We start from the raw sequence: 15,262 nt of genomic DNA on the forward strand, positions 1-15,262 counted from the left end.
GTTGTGTCACTGCTGTCCACACAACATATGTTATGTTGGGAAGTGACGACCTTTTACCAACACAGTGAGATCATCTCCACCCCCCCATACAGAGCGATCGTTTGTGGCCTCATGCCAGATCACATTAGTGACAGAATTAAAGTGTGATAAATTGGCGTTCCTTCTGCGCTATTATTAGATTTTTTATTGTAATGCGTTTTACTTTTTATTCAAAAAGCGCACAGCACTTGTGAGGGCGTTTGTAACATTTGTGCTGGTTTATAGCAAGTTAAAGGGGGGGAACGTTGGAGGTGTTGGGAGGGGGCACATACACCCCTTGTTGCTGGATTATGACTTTCCCATTGCTAAAGTATCTATCAACCCAATTACATAAACTTCTTTAGCCACTTCACCCCGGACCATTATGCAGCTTAAAGACCAGGGCACTTTTTGCGATTCGGCATTGCGTCGCTTTAACTGACAATTGCGCGGTCGTGCGACGTGGCTCGCAAACAAAATTGACGTCCTTTTTTCCCCACAAATAGAGCTTTCTTTTGGTGGTATTTGATCACCTCTGTTTTTTGTTCATAGCACAAAAAAAAAAAAAAATAGAGCGACAATTTTGAAAAAAGTGCATTTTTTTTTTTTTTTTTTGCTTTACTTTTACTTTTTTTTTTTTTTCTCCTCCAGTTTAGGGCGATACGTATTCTTCTACGTATTTTTGGTAAAAAAAAAATTGCAATAAGCGTTTATTGATTGGTTTGCACAAAATGTATAGCGTCTACCAGATAGGGGATAGTTTTATTGCATTTTTATAAAAAAAAAATTCTAGTAATGGGGGCGATCCGCTATTTATTTTATTTATTTTTTCGTGTCTGCGACATTGTGGCGGACACTTTTGACACCATTTTGGGACCATTGTCATTTTTACAGTGAACAGTGCTATAAAAATGCACTGGTTACTGTTAAAATGACACTGGCAGTGAAGGGGTTAACCAGGAGGGGGGCGCTGTAGGGGTTGAGTGTGCCCTAAGGGTGTGATTCTTACTGTAGGGGGGCATGTGACGTCACTGATCGTCCCCTATGACAGGGAACAGATGATCAGTGACAGGCTCACTAGGAAGCACAGGGAGAGGTTTGTTTACACTCTCCTCTCCCCGTTCTTCCTCTCTGTGACCCGATCGCGGGACACTGGCGGCAATTGGGTCCGCTGTTCCCGTGGAGACTGTCACGGAGAAGAGGACCGGGTGGCACGCTCGCGACCCACGGCTGGGATCTTAAAGGAGACGTACGCGTACGCCCTTGTGCCCAGCCGTGCCATTTTGTCAACTTATATCGTCGTGCAGCGGTCCTCAAGCGCTTAACAAAGAAAAGTAGTTTCAAAAGTTTGTTTTTAAATATGTACCTTTCTTTAAAAATACCCAACAATTCTACCAGGGAAGTCCTTGTGTGGCACTTTATAAAATAGGGTGACAATGGTCTGGTCTCAGGTTTGTTGTCACTCTGTCATATGTGCCCCTAGTGGAAACTGTTTAACACAGGGCTTTAGTAAAGGGGGGGTATTTACTAAAACTGGAGCTCACAGTCTGGTGCAGCTGTGATTGGTAACCAATCAGCTTCTAAGTATACTTTCACACTTCTCTGTAGCAAAATCGCAGTAAAAACGCATATGCGGTTTTACCAGAGCAGAGCAGGTTCTAAATTTTTAAAGGCCATTTTTCACATCGAAAAAAAAAATGCTCTGGAGCCTACACACGATTGTTTTTAATGACCAATTAAAAAAATTGCATTTTTCTTGTCATAAAAAACGGTCGTGTGTATGCGGCAATAGGCTTTTCTGAAGAATTTTCAGACCTTCTGCGCCAGTGATGGGGGTTGGGACTTGTCCCTGCAATCGCAGAGTGCCTGACTTCACATAATATGTGCTGAATAGCAAGGTTATTTTTATATAAAGTCTTTTTGTAGGTGAAAGTTTTGTCCTCGCAGCAGATCTGTGTATGAAATATCTGCATTCATTTCTGCACTCCTGGCAACAATTCACAGCAGGCCGAAAACATCCAAGCTCAACTCCTGAGGGTCACTCGTCCTTTTTATATATATATATATATATATATATATATATAAAATTAAAAATCTATCTATCTCTCTGTATGTATATTATAAAAAATAAATTAAAAAGAGCGGGGTTATATCGCCTTAAAGTGGTTGTAAACCCACTTTTTTTACTTTTACCTACAGGTAAGCCTATAACGATGCTTACCTGTAGGTAAGGAGATATCCCCTTGCAATGCGCCGCGGCGCATGCGCAGGGGGGATCTACGGCGAAAGGACCGGCAGCCGCCGGACCTTGCCGAGTTTTAAATCTCCCGCGCGCACGAGCGGGAGTGACGTCATCGCCGCTCCAGCCAATCACAGCGCTGGAGCGGCGATACCCGGAAGACACGCCGAGGCAAGATGAAATCTCGCTCGGCGTGGACCAGGTAAGTGCTTCACACCTCGTTCCGAGGTAAGTATTTCATAATGAGCTAATATGTGGTGCATATTAGCTCATTATGACTTTTGCCTTACAGGAGAAAAAAATAAAAATAAATTTGATGCGGGTTTACAACCGCTTTAAGTGGAGACCTTTTTTACGTAAAATATTTTATGGGGAAATGGGCACATCCATATTATAATTTTTAGGACAACTACAACCAAATGGATGCAGAAACCTAAGCCGAATCTTCTGTGTTTTTATAAGAAAATTACGACTCCTGCACAATGACACAAGATTTATGTTTCCCTCTTATTTGGAATTTACCTTGGCAAAGCCTAAGAGCCGGTTCACACTGGGGCGGCACGACTTTGGGGGTGACTCGGCAAGGCGATCTCAAGACAACTTGAGAGGCGACTTGCAAAATGACTTCTGTATTGAAGTCAATGCAAGTCGCCCCCAAAGTCGTACAAGAACCTTTTTCTAAGTCGGAGCGACTTGCATCGCTCCTATTAGAACAGTTCTATTAGAGCGGAGCGCGACTTGTCAGGCGGCTGGGTCGCCTGACAGGTCACCCCTGTGTGAACCGCCTTTAACGCTTCAGCTGGCGTATCGAAGGTTACGCGAATGTTACAGTGCTGTCTCCCAACAGTGTCAAATACGTTTTGTCTACGTTTCTCTTAAAGCCCAATTCTATATTGGATAATGGGGTGGGGGAGAAAGAGAGTAGATCCCCCAGTGGCTCCTAAGGCCCCTTTCACAAGGATGGACCAATCGGTTTTTCAGGCGGACCCAATCGGACCATCCATTGCTCTTTATGCTGGCAATGGCACCCACCATCCGAATCGGTGCGACGGCGACTTTGCGGCACCGCATCAATCTCAAAAAGTAGTTTCTGTACTACTTCTGGCGACTTCGCCTTCGATTTCAATAGACATCTGTGCTGGAACCCGCACGGGTGTCTCCGAAAGCGCTCTCGAAGTCGGACTGGCATACGTTGCGAATGGGCCCTTAAAGTGGTCGCGATATTTTAGACTTTTGGAATGCTGCTTTTGGGCCACAGTGATGTGATTTTTTGGCAAGAACCAACCTAGGTGAACTTCTACATTTTCTCTTTTTTTTTTCCTTTCACATGATAGGTCCACGTTTATGTACATGTGTCGGTGGCGCAGGCTTTCTGAGTCATCCAGTTACATTGCTTATGTATTTACTTTTTACTTTTTTTTCCCTTTACCATTGTATGTAATTTGACTCTTGTGTGTGCACAGCTTAAATATATTTGCATCTCACCAAGAGCAAATACTTCCCATATTGCATATGGTTTGTATGTACAGCCTACTGTTTATACAGAGTTGGGTAATGCGGTTTATACCTGCATTATCGGCTAATTGCACTGGGCTGGATCCATTATATAATGCAATCTCGAAGGCTATTGTTGCCATGCATTTACCACTTCTTTTTTGTTTTTTTTGTTATCTCGTCTCTTTAAAAGTAGCCCATTATAGGAATCGCTGGCTTCTGAATTCTTCTTTTATTTTTTTATTTGCTCTGAAGAGTTCTCCGCTTATACCCTCGCCACCAAAAAAATAGTTCTATACAGAACCGTTTATAGATTTGTTTAGAAAAATGGAGGCGTATGTATACTGTGCTTTTATATATTTATTTTTTCTACTTATGGAGAAGGAGATGTACTGAAATGTACTGAGTTTTATGGCTAATCAAGTTCCTTGTTCGGCTGTCTGAAAACTCGTCGAGCCAAATTTTCCCATTGCCCAACGAGGAAATAGAGAACATGCTCTCTTTTTGGCTCGACGAGTTTCCAGACGGGTGTACACATGACCGGTTTTCTCGGCAGAATACGTCTCCCATCGAGTTTCTTGCTGAATTCTGCCGAGAAAACCGGTAGTGTGTACCGGGCCTTAGGTTCTGTTCACAGTGTCGCAACTGGGGATCCGAAAGTCACGTGACATGTAACATCCCATGTTGGTCAATAAGAGCTGTCTTAATTGGTACTGCTGAGGTCCCTCCGACATTAGAAAAGGTTCCTGTACTACTTCAAGGTGACTTGTATCCGACTTGTGCCCATAGACTTTAATGAAAGTCGCCCTCTGAGTTATTGGGTGGAAACAATGGTTCTTTCAAAGAGAAAAGATTTTTTCACAACTACTGTACATGGTATTTTCCCTTTTTTATACAATGGTCCTAATGTCTACTCGCTTTTTTCTTCCACAGATGTTTCTTACGGTCTATCTCAGTAACAATGAGCAACATTTTACAGAGGTTCCCGTTACTCCAGAGACCACCTGCAGAGATGTGGTGGAGCTTTGTAAGGAGACCGGAGAGTTGGAGTGCCATTTGTCCGAACTTTGGCGTGGTTCAGGTATGGGTTCCTTGGAAAATGGCTCCTTTTACTGTAATGTGTTCCATCCATAATATTCACGGGAAGTGTCCAGCCTCCAAAACATGTAACGGTTGACTGTAAATCTTGGACATGCTATGTGTTAAAGCAATTAGAATTTTTTTTTATTTTCATCTCTTCTAGAATATTGGCTTTAGAAGCAAAATTTGTACTGTACCTCAGCAGAATTTGGATTTTATTTTTTTTAATGAAGGTTCACACAAATTTTTTCTTTAAGGCCCCTTTCCCACTGGGGCGTGAGGGCGGTGGCGGTAAATCGTGCTTTACTGCTAATTTTGCGACGATATTCGGCCGCTAGTGGGCGGCTTTTTCCCCCCGCCGAGAAAAGGGTTAAAACCGCCCGCATTGCGCCTCTGCAGAGGCGCATTGCTGGCGGTATAGCCGTGGTGTCCTACTGATTTCAATGGGCGGGAGCGGTGAAGGAGTGGTATACACACTGGTCCTTCACCGCTCCAAAGATGCGGCTAGCAGGACTTTTTTTACAGTCCTGCTAGCGCACCGCTTCAGTGTGAAAGCCCTCGGGGCTTTCACACTGGAGAAACAGCAGCAGCTGTTTAGGGTCAGTTTGCAGGCGCTATTTTTAGCGCAATAGCGCCTGCAAAACCGTTCCAGTGTGAAAGGGGTCTAAAAGAGAAGAATACAATGATGCACTTCTTTTTTGCCTTGTGCCTTTAAACCAACCTATCCCACCCTCCAGAATACATATTTTCCTAGATCTGATGGATGCAGGTTTGCTGGTCATTTACATTCCGTGCCGCAAATCTTCACTATCCTGTGCATTACAACCCAGTAGACTTCTATGAGATTGTCTCTGATCATCTCCTGCTTCAGGACACAGCCCTATAGAAGTCTGGATGTAAACAAGAGCAGAGCCATGGTAATTATGGCTCTGCATGGGGGGGGGGGGGGTGATGAATTTAGGGTAGGCATCATTTACACCATGAAGGCGCAACAGAGCGCACATGCATCCCTTACCTTTTAAAGTGGAAGTTAACTTCCATGCATGACTTTTACCTATTGGTAAGCCTATAATAAGGCTTACCGAATAGGTAATGTAAATATCGCCTAAACATGCACCGTTTAGAAGATATTTAGTGTACATGTAGCCAGTGAAATCACTGGCACATGTGCTCTGAAGGAACGGGTACCCGTGCCGTTTCTTCAGAGTCCGGTGCCGTGACATCATCGTGGCTCCGCCCAGTCAGAGCCGGAATCCGTGAAACAGGAAGGAAGGCGGGTGAAGATGTAAGCGGCCTCTACATCTGACTTCCTTTTAAGGTTTAAAAAAAAAAAATGCCGGCGGTTTACAACACATGGTCCTTTACTGCTTACTGCTAAGGGTTGTGCTTTTTTGTGTGTTGTGGGAAAACACGTGATTTGGGAAATCTCTTCCATGGAGAAATGGAGATCCCCACACCTTCTGTCCAATTGGAGCTCTGTGTGAGGCTGGGTTCACACTTGTCCAACAAACAGTCCTACATTGGGAGCCTCATGTAGCATGACGTGTGAAAATCAATGTTTCCCTATGAGAGCGTCTTGTAGCGTCCTACACAAGTCGGTCCGACTTTGAAAATGCTCCCTGTACTACTTTTGGTCCTACATTGATCCTACTTCAGGCCCATTGAATATCATTGAAGTCGGACCAAAGTAGTATCCTGTTCATGAAAGTAGGATGGATGTAGGGCCAATGTAGGATAAATGTAGGACCAATGTAGCAGAGCAAAGTAGGATGAAAGTAGTGTAGTAGTGTGAACCCAGCCTAAGGCCTCTTTCACACGTCTGCTCAGTTTTTTAGATCAGTTTTTTTTTTTCATCAGTTAATCCGTTTTTCCATCCGTTTTTTTTTTTTTTTTTTTTTGGGGCTTTTTACATATTTTGATGAAAAACGGATGTTAGCGGATCGGATGGTAAACGGATCATCCGCTAACGTCCGTTTTCCGTCCGTTCCGTTTTTTTGACGGAAGAAAAATAGGGTTTTCTTCCGTCCAAAAAAACGGAACTTAACGCTGACGGATGCTAACGGACGTTAGCGGATGCTCATCCGCTAACGGACGTTAACCCATAGGGAAGCATTGCGGTCCGTTAACGGACGTCCAAAAAACGGACGAACGGAACGGACGTGTGAAAGAGCCCTAAGGGTGTTGTCCATAGCAAATGAATGCAATCTCCCCATGTGTTAACCTTTCCTGCTTGATTAAAAACTAGAAATGCATTTTTAGGTTTCAGAATGTCATATTTTCTTTATTTTGTTTGTGGGTTGTCAGTTGTTCTGGATATGTAATTAGCAGGTCCTGTATGGGGTGATGTGTGGGCCTCTTGTGGGTAAGCGAGGTGGATCTATTTTATTTTTTACAGCAGGAAGGATGTGAATTGTTTGTTTTTTAAGAGCATTTTATATAGTTTAATTATGGTGGTGTGTTTTGTTTTCTACCTCCTTCATGCTAAATTTAGGATTGCTTTGTTTTAGCTGCGCTGAGCTGTTAAAGTCAGAAATAATGGTATATATTCAGTGATTACAATGTTTATGCCTTTCAGGCTCCATGCACATTACACAATAAAGGCTAAATAAATTCCAGAAAAACTTTGGATGAAAACGTGTTTTTGTGCCAGCTTTTAGTAGAGCTGCTAAAATCATTAAATTTGTTAATCGTTCAAAAAAAATCGTGATTCTGATTCAACCCCCCTCATGATCTTAATACAGCATTTCCTCAATTTTTTTAATTTTTAAACAAGTGCAGAGCCATGCTCAGAGCTGTAAAAAAAAAAAAAAAAAAAAACGTTTTTTTTTCCCTCCTGGAACTGCACGCACTGGTGTGAACTACGCCATTGAAAACCATATAACCTACTTTCTATGCATTTTTGATGCAAAAAAAAACCGCACTGGATTGCATGTGGTGTGAACTGGCCTTTAAACCTTTTTCTGGCACTTGTTGCTTGCAGGTTTAAAATCCGTATTTGTTTTGCTAGAAAATTACTCAAACCCCCCAAACATTTTTTATATACATATATTTAGCAAAAAAATCGTGATTCTCATTTTATCCAGAATCGTGCAGCTCTAGCTTTTAGGCTCCATGCACACTAGAAGCTAAGAGCGTTTTTTTTGCCGGTGTTCTATCAAATGGTGCATCCCCGTTGGATAATAACTCCAACGATCTGCGCAGTACGCAACGTCACTCCAGCCGATATGTTGAACAGCTGGCGTGACTTCAACAGTGTGCATGCGCAAATCATTGAAGGCATTATCCAATCTGCAAAGGGAGAATGTATATTCGGCACGTTCTGCCCGCCTCGCTGCTCATGCGGGAGAATTGACTGATCACGTGACATGCGGGATTTGGTGTGTTGCAGGATGGTGGTCTGCTGTGTAACATACTCAAATCCGCCTGTCACGTGATTGGCCAATTCTCCCACGTGAGCAGAGAGGCCGGCAGAATCTGACGATTCCATTCTCCCTTTGCAGATCGTCGGATAATGCCTCCGATGAACTGTGCATACACAGTGTTGACTTCGCGCCAGCTAATCAACATAGCTAGAGTGACGTTGTGTACTGCACATGCGCAGATTGTCGGAGGTATTATCCGCCAGGATGCAGATTTTGATAGAACGGCGCCTTTTAGCAGCATTTTAGGAGCGTTGGCGTTAATTGGAGTTTACTGTAATGTGAAAGACTGTTGGCAGCAGTTAGAAGCGTTTTTTTTTGTTTTTTTTTGTTAAGCTAGTGTGCATGAAGCGTTAAAAGCTGGAGTTTAATCTGCTTTTATTATGGTTGCTCCTTTCCCTCCCCAGCGTGCTAAATACATGCTTAAAGAGGAAGTAAACCCGGTATTTTTGTTTATTTTTTAAAACCCTGCAAGAGAAAGGCATAATGAGCTAGTATGCATAGCATACTAGCTCATTATGAATGACTTACCTGAGATCGAAGCCCTCAAATAGCTTCTCATTCCCCGCTGCCGCCATCTTGTCTTGATGTCCCTTCCATGTATTGCCGTTCCGGCACTGTGACTGTCCGGAGCGGCGATGACGTCATTCCCACGCATGATTCCATTCATGGAGCCGGCCCGCTAGTGCGCATGCGCCGTAGACATCGGTGCCCGTTTTTGGGCAAATATCTCCCTAACCGTGTAGGTTAAGGAGATTTCTCTTTTCGTCCATGGACGGACACGGCTCCTTTTTAATCTTGACTTGTGGGGTTATGTTCCTGTTCTATAGGAGATCCTCTTACAACCACTTTAAATAAAACCTAATGCCAGTGATGTCATCACCGGATCTCTGTGCTTTTCTGTGCAGTGCAGGCAGATCATGGCTGGTGGGAGGAGTGGCAGAATGCTGTATAGAGCTTCCTGAAAATATCACAGAGCTTTGGCTTTGTATTCCTCTTGAGCCCTCAGCCCTAAGGCTCCATTCACTTCTGTGTGTTCCATGAACATGCAAAAAACGCACATCACATTTGCGGTGCCATTCATTGTTATTGACACGCCAAACACTGGCAGCAGACGCTTAAAGCGCTAACCCCAAAAAAGTGCAGGAGCAGGTGTACTCATTTTTTGTTTCCAGCGGTTCACACATTAATGACTGTGTGAGTTATTTTGAGGAGACGGCAAATTTACATTGTTTACAATTGTTATAATTTACATTGTAGCAAAGTGTCATTTCTTCAGTGTTGTCACATGAAAAGATAGAATAAAATATTTACACATGCGCACACACACCTCACATTTTTGTGTGTGTAATATATATATATATATATATATATATATATATATATATATATATATATATATATATATATATATATATATATATATATATATATATAATTATGGTTGTCCCGGTATCGGGACCGATACTGAGCATTTGCGTGAGTACTTGTACTCGCGCAAATGCTCCCGATGCTTCGCCCGATACTTTTTTTTTTCAGAGCGAGAGCTGGCGGAGAGTGGGCAGCGAAGGGGGCGGAGCAGTGCAGTCCTCAAAGAGAAAGCCAAGCCTACCCGCCGCCGTCTAGTTGGTAAGTGCGGGGAACAATACCGCTTTCATTTGAATAGCTGTGTGTTCCCCCGCCTCGTCATATATAGCCCCTTCCCCTTGTCCGGGCACTTTGATAGACAGATCACCCGTCGCTGGATTGGATGGGTGATCTGTCTATTAAAGTGCCCAGACAAGGGGGAGGGGCTATATAGGACGAGGCGCGGCGGGGGAACACATAGCGATTCAAATGAAAGCTGTAATGTTTCCCGCGCTGATCAACTAGGGGGGGGCTTGGCATTCTCTTTAAGGACATGGTTGCGTTTGTGGGGGACATGGTTGCGTTTGTGGGGGACATGGTTGCGTTTGTGGGGGACATGGTTGCGTTTGTGGGGGACATGGTTGCATTTGTGGGGGACATGGTTGCATTTGGGGACACATTTTAAAAAAACTCGGTCCTAAAAAAGTGTCATCGGGACTAATATATATATATATATGTGTGTGTGTGTGTGTGTGTGTGTGTGTGTGTGTGTGTGTATATATATATATATATATATATATATATATGTATAATATATATACATGCATGCATACATACGCTCTATTATATTACATAGTATACTTTATCCATTGTAGCTTTCATCTAGAGTTCTTTGCATGTACAGGATAAAGGAATGACTTGCATGGCTTCAGCCACTGTTCTAAAATGTGAAATAATCCTCTTTATTTTTGGGCTATGTGATGGAATGAGACACGTGAATACCTTCTGTTTTAGGAAGGCTTACTATGCACTGATTGGATTGGAATGCCGTTTTGATTCCTTTAGTCCCTTCTCACCACAACCCATGTAGTTGAATGAAGGGTGGATAGGGATCCAGGCCTTGGTCATGCCCAGGGCCATCAGTTGGAGCCTCTGTGACACATACAGGGAGATGTGTGGGATGACTGGGAAGTGCAGTGGTGTGTAGCGTGTACGGATGATAGATGTACAGCGCTGTTTGTTCTGTGTGCGGAGCTCAGAAGAATGGCTCTTTGTCCTCCTGCATTAGCCACTGGCAGGACAAGGACCAGCGCTCAGCGGGCACATTTCCCATTATTCATTGGGAGAACGTGAGAACTGCCTGGCAGAGCCGCTTCCCTTTCAGCCTTTGTCATTGTTCCAAAAGTAGATTGAGTTTAGGCATGACATGTCGGTTACCCAGGTCTCCTGCCTCTTTGTCTTCCTATTCTCCAGCTTATTTATAACCTCCATTGTTTTTATGGGCCGTAGCCATTTTAACCAGTTGAGGACCAGCCACGGCAGTTGTACTGCGGCTGTCCTGGGCAAATCGCTGTCATTGTATGTTGGTCGCTTTAAGACCACTAGGGGATGCGCGTGCCCGATGGCAGCGATGTCCGCCAGGCACCCGCGATCGCTCCTGTGAGAGATCGAACAGGAATCTGTCAATGTTAACAGACAGATCTCCATTCTGTCAATAGAGAGGAGACAGATCTGTGCCTACTGATTAGGAACGGCGATATGACTCCTCCGCCAGGCAGTCCCATACTCCCACTGTTAGAAACACTCCCTAGGACACACATTTTACCCCTTGATTGCCATCTAGTGTTAACCCCTTCCCTGCCAATGGCATTTATGCAGTACAGACATACCCCGCTTTAAGTACACTCACTTTACGTTCACTCGCGGGTATGTCTATACTCGCGAGTCTACGTAAAGTGCCTTGAAAGAACAGACATCCTGTACCATGCAGTCGCAGTATGGCCTGGAAGAGGCGATGCTGCAGTGTGGAGTAGTCACCAGTGAAGAGGCCGCAAGTGAAAGCCCAGAGTTGCCCACCAGCCATGCCCGCCAGCCAGCCCAGAGTTGCTGCCTAAATGAAAGTGGATTACTGTAAGTACTATAAACTTCACTCCTCCCCCCGCCAACTACATACAGCCCATGTCCCTCCACTATAAGTCCTGATACCCCCTCTACAGCCCTTGACACCCCCCACTATATAGCCCCTGACACCCCAAAAGTGAAAAATGGCATTGCTTCACTTTAAGTACATTTTCGTTTAACATACAAGCTCTGGTCCCATTGTGTACCTTAAAGTGGGGTATGCCTGTAATCTGTGGCTTTTTTTTTTTTTTAACACCAAAAATATGTTGAATACATATCGGCCTAAACTGAGGAAGATATTTTTTATTTGGAATATTTATTAAAGCAAAAAAGGCGGGGGGGGGGGGTGTATATATAATTTTTTTTTGTTTGTTTGTTTATAGTGCAAAAAATAAAAACGGCAGAGGTGATAAAATACCACCAAAAAAAAATCTCTATTTGTGGAAAAAAAAAAAGACAAAAAATTTTGTTTGGGTGCATTTGTCAGTTAAAGCGACAAAGTGCCATGTCGCAAAAAATGGCCTGGTCAGGGGGCAAATCATTCCCGTTCTTAACTAGTTAAAGCAGAACTCCTACTTTGAAACGCACATTTTGCTGACTTGCTATGACGCAGTGGACACTTCTCTATGAAATGGGTCGGGAATTATTTTATGAATAGCTGAATATTCTGATCTAGACATGAATTAAAGCTAGCTCTAGGCAAATGGCAAAATACACAGATGAGCTGTGTGTGTGTGTGTGTGTGTGTGTGTGTGTGTGTGTGTGTGTATATATGTATGTATATATATATATATATATATATATATATATATAATATATAGTATTGGAGCTCTTTTTTTACCTGCCAAAGGATTAAAGGATTTGTATTTCTGTCTACCCAGTTCCTATATATTCACAGCTATGTCTGTCAAGGTAGGAGACTTGATTTTTTTTTTCCCCTCAGCTGCAGTTCAGTAAAGCAGGCCATACACTGTTTGAATCTCTCAAGATTCGAACCGTTTATGGGCAGGCTGACTGTACCAAGTTAATCAAACAACTTGGTTACAACCAGCATGCTGGGTTTTACCTGCAGTTATCGCCAGCAGCTGCTAGCAATAATCACTGTCTTCTCCCAGCAGGGACAGCTTCCCTCTGCTGGGGGAGGACAGTGGCCTGGCAGGAGGGATTTCCGCATCAACACTGTCTGTGTTGATGGGGGAATCCAAGCAAATTTCTTTCCTGCAACCTGTGGCCTTGTCCCTCCCCCAGCCTGAACCGGACAGTAAGGCCTCATTCACACGAGGCGGACTCTGTTGCTATGGAGTCCGCCAGCTCAGCGGGAGATCAGTCCGCAGATCTCCGCTGAGCCGACGGATGACAAGCTCCTCTCTGCTCACTGAGCGGGGAGGGGCTTGTTGGGCACCGCTGTATCCCTATGGAGCGATCTGATGAAAACGGACAGCATGTCCGTTTTCATCAGATCTTATCTGATCCGCCATGGACGGATGGGGACGTGCCCCCATACATCTGTTTTTAGCGGATCGGATAGGGTCGGATGTCAGCGGACATGTCTCCGCTGACATCCGACGCTCCATAGGGATGCATAGAGCGGCCGTTCAGGTCCACCGTCAAAACTGACAGGCGGACCCGAATGGTCCGTCCGTGTGAATGAGGCCTAAAAGGAGGAGCAGCTGACTGATTGGATCATCTCTCTGTCACTCTGCTCTCTCCTTCTTACACAGGAGAACTGCAGCACAACAGATTAAATATATTTTTTTCTGAAATATCCTATTTTTTTATCAGCACTTATCTCATACCTATTTAAAATAGGTTTAACCGCAATCCTTTTTCATTTCAGAACGTCCTGTAGCAGATAATGAACGGATGTACGATGTTCTGCAGAAGTATGGGATACACTGGAATGAAGCTCGGTTCTTTCTGCGCCATGAGCGTCCGCCATCTAGAGGGTCAGGTAGGTTCAACTTCTTTGCTGATATAACTGAACTCCTTGGATAAAGGTCACCTGTCAAAGCCTTATGCCTCGTACACACAACCGTTTTTCTCGGCAGGAAAAAACACAACATTTTTCCCAACGGGATTCCTCACAAGCCTGCCTTGCATACACACGTGCAGGCCAAATACCACCCGTCCAAAGTGCGGTGATGTACAACACGTACGACGGGGCCATAAAGGGGAAGTTCCATTCAAACGCCCTCACCCTTTGGGCTGCTTTTGCTGATCCTCGTGTTAGTAAAAGTTTGGTGAGACGATTTGCGCTTTTCATGCGCTGCATTAAACTATGCAATAATTTGCAGTGTGATGAATGTGATACCTCCATTACTAACGCTAGTTTTACCAGAAAGAGCGCTCCCGTCTCATATTTGATTCTGAGCATGCACGTTTTTTCCCCCTCAGCATACACACTTCCAGTTTTCCCGACGGGAAAAAGTCCACCGGGAATCCAGACGGGGAAAAAAGAAAGCTGGTTCGCCTTTTTTTTTTTTTTTGCAGTTTTCTCGTTGGGAGAACTGCAATGAAGCATACACACGGCTGGTTTTCCCGGCCAAAAGCTCTCATCGCAGTTTTCCAGACGGGAAAACTGGTCGTGTGTACCGAGGAATTACTTTAGTTTTTTTGAGAAAATGACAATTCTCTCATATAATCTATGTACATTGCAAGAATTTTAGGGAACTGTTTGAGATTGATAACCTTTTTTTATTTGTTTTAAGCTGGCCATAGATGGATTGAAATTCGGCTGGTTCTGCAGGGACCAGAATTTCGATCCATGTATGGCTGTTTAGACATAGAGCTGCAGTTCGGCCTCGCCCCCTCTCTCGCCTGATTGGCTAACTGACTTTGACAGTGGCGGGAGCCAATGGTGCCGCTGCTGTGTCTCAGCCAATCAGGAGGGAGAGTCCTAGACAGCCGAGGTACTCGTGGACATCGCTGGATAGAGAAGGGCTCAGGTAAGTATTGGGGGGGTGCTGTGGAGGGTGCTGCATAGAATGCATTAAGATTAAAAAAAAACTTCTGCCTTTACAACCGTTCTAATTTTGTTTTTCCTAAATAGCTTTCTTTACCTTAGTGCAGTCCTCCTTCACTTACCTCATCCTTCCATTTTGCTTTTAAATGTCCTTATTTCTTCTGAGAAATCCTCACTTCCTGTTCTTCTGTCTGTAACTACACCCCGTAATGCAAGGCTTTCTCCCTGGTGTGGAGTGTCGTGCTCGCCCCCATCCCTTTTACTACAGGAGAGTCAGGACGTCCACTAACACACAGCTCATTTCTCTGCAATGTAGAGCGCGTCCTGACTCTCCTGTAGTCCAAGGGAGTGGGCGAGCACGACACTCCACACCAGGGAGAAAGCCTTGAATTACTGTGTGGAGTTACAGACAGAAGAACAGGAAGTGAGGATTTCTCAGAAGAAATAAGGACATTTAAAAGCAAAATTGAAGGATGAGGTAAGTGAAGGAGGACTGCACTAAGGTAAAGGAAGCCATTTAGGGAAAACATTTTTTACCTTTACAACCCCTTTAAGGTTTTTGCATTCTGTGCATTAAGGTGA

At 44.0% G+C, this 15,262-nt stretch overlaps 1 protein-coding gene across 3 annotated transcripts in view; it reads left to right on the forward strand.

The window, feature by feature from the left end:
* TP53BP2 (tumor protein p53 binding protein 2) overlaps window positions 1-15,262 on the forward strand; it is a 104,330-nt gene that overhangs the window by 38,454 nt on the left and 50,614 nt on the right. For all 3 annotated transcript variants that reach the window (XM_040351392.1, XM_040351390.1, XM_040351391.1), the window contains exons 3-4: window positions 4,685-4,832; window positions 13,556-13,669. In XM_040351392.1, the coding sequence (XP_040207326.1) occupies window positions 4,685-4,832; window positions 13,556-13,669 (262 nt within the window). The remainder of the gene's footprint in view (window positions 1-4,684; window positions 4,833-13,555; window positions 13,670-15,262) is intronic.

The sequence above is a fragment of the Rana temporaria genome, chromosome 4, assembly GCF_905171775.1.
Source record: "Rana temporaria chromosome 4, aRanTem1.1, whole genome shotgun sequence".
Taxonomy (NCBI): Eukaryota; Metazoa; Chordata; class Amphibia; order Anura; family Ranidae; genus Rana; species Rana temporaria.